At 50.9% G+C, this 8,458-nt stretch overlaps 2 protein-coding genes across 4 annotated transcripts in view; one reads left to right on the top strand and one right to left on the bottom strand.

The window, feature by feature from the left end:
- Nucleotides 1–494: 494 nt before the first annotated feature.
- On the bottom strand, nt 495–3,026 carry CHRAC1 (chromatin accessibility complex subunit 1). The gene is made up of 3 exons (XM_036379133.2): nt 2,808–3,026; nt 2,082–2,208; nt 495–1,335 (listed from the first exon to the last, which is right to left on the bottom strand). Exons 1-3 carry the CDS (start codon nt 2,946–2,948, stop codon nt 1,190–1,192), a joined length of 414 nt encoding a protein of 137 aa, XP_036235026.1. The 5' UTR covers nt 2,949–3,026; the 3' UTR covers nt 495–1,189.
- Nucleotides 3,027–7,487: 4,461 nt separating this feature from the next.
- The window catches only part of TRAPPC9 (trafficking protein particle complex subunit 9), a 450,115-nt gene continuing 449,144 nt past the window's right edge, over nt 7,488–8,458 (top strand). For 2 of the 3 annotated variants that reach the window (XM_054515230.1, XM_036406472.2), the window contains exon 1: nt 7,499–7,614. The gene's annotated coding sequence lies outside the window, so the exon portion shown is untranslated. Of the gene's footprint in view, nt 7,615–8,458 lie in introns of all 3 variants that reach the window. The other variant, XM_036406474.1, reaches the window with a different exon arrangement.

Below are 8,458 nucleotides of genomic sequence, written 5' to 3'. Positions count from 1 at the left end.
CTGGTACAATATGATTTTCATTTATGGCAACTTCAGGAAAATTTCTTACAGTGCAAGCATCCTCTGATCTGTTAAAGCAGCAGGAGCATTTCTGGTGTGGCTCAGGAGCTCTGCCAGCCCCTGACCCTACCTTGGCTTTCTTAGAATATGGAATGTGCTGGCTTGTGGATATGCTGGAGCTCCCTGCTATGTTTTAAGAGAAGTTGAGTGTGGTTGTGCCTTCAACCCAAGAGAAATTGTTCAGCTGTTCAATTCTGCTAACTCTTTACCATGCCCTCCATATTAGGCTGTTGCTTGACACAAATTCCTGGCTGATTTGCTGCCCAGCTTTTTTGGAGTGGGAGGTTGTTATTACCTGTTAATCTCCCCTTGCTTACCTGGGGCATTTTTCACCCCTGGGGACAGATCTTGGTCACTTCTCTCTCTCAGATATTGCCACAGTGACCACGTGTGTGACTGAAACTGGAAAGAACTACAGGAAGTTTCTGCATCCATTGTCAAGTTTTCATACAAAACATTTATTTTAAAAAGTTGCATGTAAAGTTCTACACAGGATGGTTGCTATTTCTGTAGTACAAAAAGAAAAGCAAACCAAAACCAAATGAAAAATCCATCTCTGTCACTCACATGGTAAAGGAGCTGCTCTTTCTCAAGAACCCACAATTAACAGACTTCAATGTGCATTTTGGCAAGAGAAACTGCAGAACTGGAGTTCATTCAAGAAAAGGGTTCTGGATGCACATATTTAGATAATTTCCTACCCCATTTACCACCACAGCTACAGAACCACCATTAGCTCTTGGGATGGATCTCCTCCTCTCCCATTTGGGTGCCCATATGGCTGCTTTCACAGACTTTTTTAATGGACTTGGTCCACTTTTGGAGCTTTTGAACTGAAAGCTGCCTGTAAGAAATTTTTAATTTGGGTAATGATTGTCTGACAAAGTCATTTCAAATCACCTGACCAAGCTCTGCTGTCAGGTTTGCACTGTCTCTTCCTACCCCGCCGTGTTTCTGAGGGAAGAATTCCATCCTCCAACGAGTATAAAGTTCAATTTCTAAACTTCTTAAAGCAAAAGCAGATGGCTCAGTGTAAAAATACATCCAGCATCTGGATTCTCAGTCACAAAAATAACATCCTTTATACAATAGAAAAATGGATCAACTATGAAACAATTCTCCATTGGCCTTAAGATCCAACACTGTCACCAACAGCTTCATCTTCATCCTCTTCCTCCTCAGCCTCATCATCATCTTCCCTCACCTCTCCATCTCGCTTCTCTTTTTCAAGCATTTTTAGGTATTTGCTAGCTAGGATCTTCTTTGGCAAGATATCTGAAAGGCAGAATTGTTGTTTTAATTGTCAATTTGAACACTTGCATTGCCTTGTTAATACTGTTGCATCCACCACTGAAGAAATGAAGTCAAAATAAATACTAATATTTTTAACAAACCTTAGGTGAACAACCAGGTAAGTCAGCCTGACTCACACACTGCTGTAAGAGCAGGAGGGAGTTACCCACTTATGGCACAAGTAACCAAAGATAAGGACTCTATTTCATGACTGATTACTGGCAACTTTTACTGTCTGCTAATGTAAATTATTTGATATAAAACAGAGTGCTCACCTGCCTTAGATCCAACGAGCCATTAATATAAAATCCAAGTACCAGTAAAAACGTGTGTGTGTGTGTATCTAGAAGCACAGGGGGACCATATGCTGCTTTTCTCAGAACTTATAGATTCCGATGTGTCATTTTTAGTCCACATAACTTCTCACCTAAAGATGTGCAATAATCTTCTTCCACAAGCTGAAAGCTTTCAGATGGAACTGCTGCAATTTAGGAAATGCTTAAGGCAATATCCTGAGAACTGTATACAGTGTAACTGTATAATTTAGAGGCAGCAGAAATATCCCCATTCACAAAGAAATGTTTTCAGGGAAGTAGTTTATGAGTTCCAGTTGAATGCTAAGCAGGAGATCAATGACCAGTAGAACTGGGTCCTCACAGAACAGAGCATTAAGAGCAAGATTTCATTTTCCAAAGCAGACCCTGGATTTACCCTTGTGTTATCAATACCTGCAAGGAACTGAAAGGTCTCACACTCTTCTGCTGTGTGAGACAGGTCAGTGTACGTCAGAGCGTTCTTCTCCTTCCCTCTGCCGTGTTTGTAGGAGTATGTAGCCAAATACTGAACAAAAAGCTCCTAAAAAATTAAAACAAAACTGCGTAGTCAGACTAACAATTCACACATGTCATAGATCCCTATCTAAAGGCAGAAGCACCGTATTTAACTGCACATACACTGGGCACTCAGTGCAGACACTCATAATTTCAGTACCTGAAGAGAATCTACAGGAAAGACGGAGTGAGACTATTTACAAGGGCATGTAATGACAAGACAAGGGGGAATGGCTTCAAACTGACAGAAAGTAGGTTTAGATCAGATATTAGGAAGAAATTCTTCCCTGGGAGGGTGGTGAGGCCCCGGCACAGGTTGCCCACAGAAGCTGTGGCCGCCCCATCTCTGGAAGCCGTCCAAGGCCAGGCAGGACGGAGCTTGGAACAACCTGGGACAGTGGAAGGTGTCCCTGCCCGTGGCAGGGCTTTGGAAATGGATGTTCTTTCAGGTTCCTTCCAACGCAAACCATTCTGTGAGTCTAGACTCGGGATGCGGGCAGAGAAGGGGAGCGGGAGCCCGGCCCGGGGCCACGGCAGCGCTCCGAGGGCAGAGGCTCCTCAGCCGGGGACGGGGAGGCGCGGGGGGCCGAGGGCAGGGCAGGGCAGGGCAGGGCGAGCCGGTACCGTGGCCTTGGCCGTGAGGAACAGCGCGTCCTGGTTGATGCTGGACACCTCCGGGGAGCTCTTCATGATGACGCGGATCCGCGACAGGGGCAGGGACACCAGACGGTTCTCGGTGCCGGTCAGCCGCGCCGCCGCCGCCATCTCAGCCCGTCCCAGCGGCAGCGAGGGCAAGGCCCGCCGGGAGCTGTAGGCGGCGGCTGCAGGGACTACAGCTCCCTACAGCACCGGGACTACAGCTCCCTAGAGCACCGGGACCCGCCCGCACCGGGACTACAGCTCCCTACAGCTCCCTAGAGCATCGGGACTACAGCTCCCTAGAGCACCGGGACCCGCCCGCACCGGGACTACAGCTCCCTACAGCTCCCTACAGCACCGGGACTACAGCTCCCTAGAGCACCGGGACCCGCCCGCACCGGACTACAGCTCCCAACAGCTCCCAACAGCACCCGGACTACAGCTCCCTACAGCTCCCTAGAGCACCGGGACTACAGCTCCCTACAGCTCCCTACAGCTCCCTGCAGCACTGGGACTACAGCTCCCTGCAGCACTGGGACTACAGCTCCCTGCAGCACCGGGACTACAGCTCCCTACAGCACCGGGACTACAGCTCCTTACAGCACCGGGACTACAGCTCCTACAGCACCGGGACTACAGCTCCTACAGCACCGGGACCCGCCCGCACCGGGACTACAGCTCCCTACAGCACCGGGACTACAGCTCCCAACAGCACTGGGACTACAGCTGACTACAGCTCTCAACAGCACCGGGACTACAGCTCCCTAGAGCACCGGGACCCGCCCGCACCGGGACTACAGCTCCTTACATCTCCCTGCAATACCGGGACCCACACAGAGACGCTCCCGCTGCAGCACCCCGGCCCCGCCGGCGCTCTCCTCTCCGCCGCGGGCGGGCAGCGGACCCGGGATACCCGAGCGGGCTGAGGCTCCGGCGGCTCCGGCTGCGAGTTCCTTCATAGAATCACAGAATCGAGTAGGCTGGAAAAGATCTCTGAGATGATCGTGTCCAACCTGTGACCGATCACCAGGTGGCTGCAGAGTGATGAGGTCACACCCCTGAGCCTCCTTTTCCCCAGACTAAACAGCTGCAGCTCCCTCAGCTGCTCCTCTTCAGACCTGTGCTCCAGCCCCTTCACCAGCTTTGTGTCCCATCTCTGGACATGCTCCAGGACCTCAGTGTCCTCCCTAAATTGATGGGCCGAGAACTGGACACAGCACTCGAGGTGTGGCTGCCCCAGGGCCCAGCACAGAGGGACAGTCACTGCCCTGGTCCTGCTGGCCACACTGGTGCTGACACAGAAGCTCAGGAGGCCTCCTTGGCTACCTGGGCACACAGCATCTCACGTTCAGCTGCTCTCAACCAGCACTTCCAGGTCCGTTTCCACCAGGTCATCTTGTGCTGAGCAGCTTTCCAGTCACTTTTCCCACCTGGGTGGATTCCTGCTGCCCCAGGGCAGGCAGGAGCAGCCTTGGGGCTTCCCCTTCCTCAGCTCTCATCATGGCTCCTCAGCCCCAGGCTGGCACAGGAGGGTGAGGAGCTTGTTTTTAATGGAAACTGGGCATCTCCTGTGTGTATCCTGATTACAGGCCACTGCTTACAAAATTGTTAACCCAAACTGTAATTACAGGCTGCTCAACGCCTCTGCAGCTGTAGTACAGTACCAGGGAATGTGTCTGGTCATCCTGACACTTGTCAGAGCTGTGGGGGAGGTGTGGAGGGCACGTGTAAACTATGAAGTGATGATGGGGCTGCATCTTCATTATTAACACATTCCCCACATTTACACTGTGGGCCTGCTGCATGGGAAGGTTGTAACGTGCTTGTGGATGGGGTTTTGATGCTGGGAGTGTTTGCTCCAGAAGTTTGCCTGTGCCTGTTTGGGTGAGAGCTTCAGGGTGAGGGAACAAGTCCAGAAGTGATGACACATTGTTTGCATTAATTCATTAATGGTTTTAATCGTGCTGTACAAACAACGTGCCTGATGGTTTGTATTGTTAAGAAATCTGCTAAAGCCACTAAATCATCTCTACTTAATGAGAGAAGAGCAGGACCTTTTCCAAAATATACAATAATAATTCACATGGAATTTAGGGGAGAAAGGAATGTACTCATGAAGAATCATTAAATGGAAAATACATGGAGTTTATTGACTGAATGTTACTACCTTATACAGAATTTGCCCAGTACATAAGGCCAAGGCTACAGATTATAGTGATTTATTAATAAAATATAGCACTGTGAACAGTTGGAAGTGCAAGATAAATTCCAGAATTCCTGCATTTGGGGACATTATTTATAGTTAGCTATTGCAAATAATCCGTATCTCTTAGGCTGTATAATCCTTTTGAGATTACATTTTATGTGAGGCCATTGTGTGTATATTATATCTGAAAGGAAGCACAAATATCCTGGGATGTTGTCTGGAAGGATTGGTTTTTTCTTCATCCTTACTGTCTTGTGACATCTTGTGGAGACAGCTGACATTGCTCCAGCAGTGAATTTCTTAAAAATACTACCGGGGTCTTTCATGATTTCAATATACAAATAAACCCTCATCAAACTGCCAGGATTTCTGAGGACATTGAGCTTGGTGGTGGGAAGGCACAGGTGAAGGATGCTCTGAGCTCCTCAGAGCTGCTCTTTTCCCCTCTAAGAGTGAGCTTGGCCAGGTGTAGGTGTCTCTGTGAGTCACTGTCTCCCAGAGAAGGGACAAAGGGAGCAGGAGCTGCCCCTGGCAGGAGAAGGGAGGCTGTGAGTGACTGGGCTGAGCGCTCCCTATCCCTCCCTGGCTCTAAGGCTGTGCTGCTGTTGTGCTTGGTCAGCCTCTGTCTGAGACTCTGAGTCCAGCTGGTGCTGCCATATCTCCAGCTCCCTCCCCTCTGGGAAATTTTGTCCATTTTGTGGAAGATAACTGAAGGTCAAGGCTAAAGCTTGTTCAGTTCCTTTTATGCTGCTGTTTTTCCTCACGTCTTCCAAACTGGGGAAAGCCAAGAGAAGCAGAGAGACCTGCCTGAAGCCCACAGCTTGTGCCACAGCGACTGAAGAGACCTGGAAAGAGGTTGTGGCCAGGTGAGGGTTAATCTCTTCTTCCAAGTAACAAGTGACAGTACAAGAGGAAATGGCCTCAAGTTGTGCTAGGGGAAGTTTAGATTGGATATTAGGAAAAAAATCTCCAGCGAAAGGGTCGTCAAGCATTGGTACTATCTGCCAAGGGAAGTGGTTGAGCCACCATCCCATGAGGGATATAAAAGCTATGTAGATAGGGCTCTTAGGGACATGGTTTAGAAGTGGCCTTGGCAGTACTAGGTTAGACTTGATGATATTAAGGGTCTTTTCCAACCTAAATGATTCTGTGATTCTACCTAAATGTAATTGTTGATCCATATTTTTCAAACACTGCGAGTTCTATTGAAGTTATTTTGTTGGAGTGCCACTACTTTAAGTCATGACATGGCCCCTTATGAAAGGCTGCAATAAGGTGTCCCTGGACCTTTCTCCAGGCTGAGCAACTCAAACTCTCTCAGGCTGTCTCTATAGGAGGGGCACTTCAGCCTTCTGATCTTCATGGCTTCCTCTTGACCTGCTCCAAGAAGTTTCTTGTGCTGGGGATTCCAGACCTGCATGAAGCACTGCAGGTGAGGTCTCACCAGAGTGGAGCAGAGGGGCAGAATCCCCTCCCTCACCTCCTGCCCACACTGTGGGATCAACCCAGGACATGTTTGGCTTTCTGGATGCAAGTGCACACATGGCCAGCTCACATCCAGCCTCTCATCCACCAGCACCCCCAAGTCCTTCTTGGTAGGGCTGCTCTCAACCCACTTATTCCCCAGCCTGTGTTGATACCAGGGTTTGGTCATCCAGGTGCAGCATCTCACACTTGCATCATTAAGGTTCCCACATCCTCCACCAGAAATTCACCTGAACTTTCATACAAGGCTCATACTTCTGGAGTTTTTATACTTTCAAGTTTTCAAGATTTTGCCATTTAAGCTACACGACTGAGAAATCCTCTCAGAGAAAGATCTCTCTCTTCTTGAGGAGGCTCAGGGGGACCTCATCGCTCCCTACAAGTGCTTTAAAGGACCTTGTAGTGAGCTGGGGCTGGCCTCTCTTGCTGTGCCAGCGGTGTGAGGACCGGAGAAAATGGACTTGAGAGAGGAGAGATGCAGATTAGATATTAGAAGAAAAAAGTTTTTTTTACTGTTCAGGTGGTCTGGTATTTGAATACACTGCCCGGGGCAGGGGTGGAATCACCATTCCTGGGAGGGTTTCATCTGAGTCTGGCGATGTGCTTTAGGGGTTACAGTGACACTGCTGGGTTGACAGTTGGACTGGATGATTCTATGGCACCAGACCAGTTTCGGAATTTGGGAATGCCAGGAAGGCTCACTTCGTTCTAAGGGCTAGCTAGAGCCCTGTAGGTTTTCATACACAGTCGGCTGAAATTCACCAGGTGAATCGTCATTCTTCCACTCCTGTTTTGCGTTGCTCTTGGAGCAATGCCTCGTGTTCACAGACAGAGGCTTCCAGTCTCCGTGGAAGCCCCGGGAGCAGCACCGCGGACAACGGCGGAGAATCACCGCGCTCCCCTCACGACTCTCACGCCGTGGCCCGCCGCGCATGCGGGGCGGAGCGGCCATTGCCGTCAGTTCCGGCGGCGGCGGGGTGGCTCCTGTCCCGGCTGTGAGTGCCGCTTCCCCGCTCCCGCCCGGCAGCCGCGTCCCCCCGTCCCGGCTGTGAGTGCCGCTTCCCCGCTCCCGCCCGGCAGCCGCGTCCCCCCGTCCCGGCTGTGAGTGCCGCCTCCCCGCTTCCCGCCCGGCAGCCGCGTCCCCCCATCCTAGAGCGGTTCCCGTCCCGGCTGCCAGTGCCCTTTCCCCGGTTACCGCCCACCCTCGCTGCCCAAAGATCGGCTCCTGCCGGGCTGTCAGTGCCCCTTCCCTCGTTACCACCCGGCAGCCGCTCTCCCAGAGCAGCTCCCCCGCGCCTTTCGCTGTCCCTGACGGGGCTCAGGGGGTTCTGCGCCTCCGCCGCGCTTGGCTCTTCTGCAGTTTATTCCTTTCCCCTGCTAAACTTGGCCGGCCCAAAGCGGCGTATGCCCGGGGACAGGGAAAGGGGGGAGCTCCCACCCGCTGCGGCCTCTGCTGAGGGAAGTGGCAGGACGGTGCTGCAGCCCCGGGAATGGGGCTGCGCCCCGGGAATGGGGCTGCTCTGCTGGGCAGACCCCGGGCAGTGCAGTGGGATAAGGGAGCTACAGTCCATAGTTGTGAGGAGCCTTTCCTCCAGGCAGCTGTTTCTCTCTCACCTGTGTCCCCGTGGGCTCGGAACTCGTCGTTCTGCTTGTAAAACCAATGGTGTCAAGTCTAAAGCTGGGCTGACTTTGTTTTGTTTTGTTTTGTTTTGTTTTGTTTTGTCCGTGTGTTTGTTTTTGTGGAGGTTTGGGGTTTTGTTTATGTTTTTTTTTGGTGGTATTTACGGTTCAGGGCTTTGGAGCTGAAATTCACGAAGGGATCCGTGGGGTCCAGGAGGTCTCAGACATGAAAGGATTCAGGGATGTGCATCTTCATTCAAGACTCAGCTGCAGTGCAATAATCGGTTTTAGAGAGCTCAGGAGAAAAGGGATTCTAAATACTTCA

Source organism: Molothrus ater, chromosome 1, assembly GCF_012460135.2.
Source record: "Molothrus ater isolate BHLD 08-10-18 breed brown headed cowbird chromosome 1, BPBGC_Mater_1.1, whole genome shotgun sequence".
Taxonomy (NCBI): domain Eukaryota; kingdom Metazoa; phylum Chordata; class Aves; order Passeriformes; family Icteridae; genus Molothrus; species Molothrus ater.
The sequence above is the reverse complement of the archived record's forward strand: the minus strand, read 5'-3'. Positions and strand labels throughout refer to the sequence as shown.

What these genes read in the sequence shown, in the direction of transcription:
- CHRAC1 (XM_036379133.2), bottom strand. Translation starts at nt 2,948, where the DNA reads ATGGCGGCGGCGGCGCGGCTGACCGGCACCGAGAACCGTCTGGTGTCC. An exon ending in TCCTCACGGCCAAGGCCACG is followed by an intron (nt 2,209 to 2,807) that starts GTACCGGCTCGC and finishes TTAATTTTTTAG; the next exon opens with GAGCTTTTTGTTCAGTATTT. An exon ending in GACCTTTCAGTTCCTTGCAG is followed by an intron (nt 1,336 to 2,081) that starts GTATTGATAACA and finishes TCTGCCTTTCAG; the next exon opens with ATATCTTGCCAAAGAAGATC.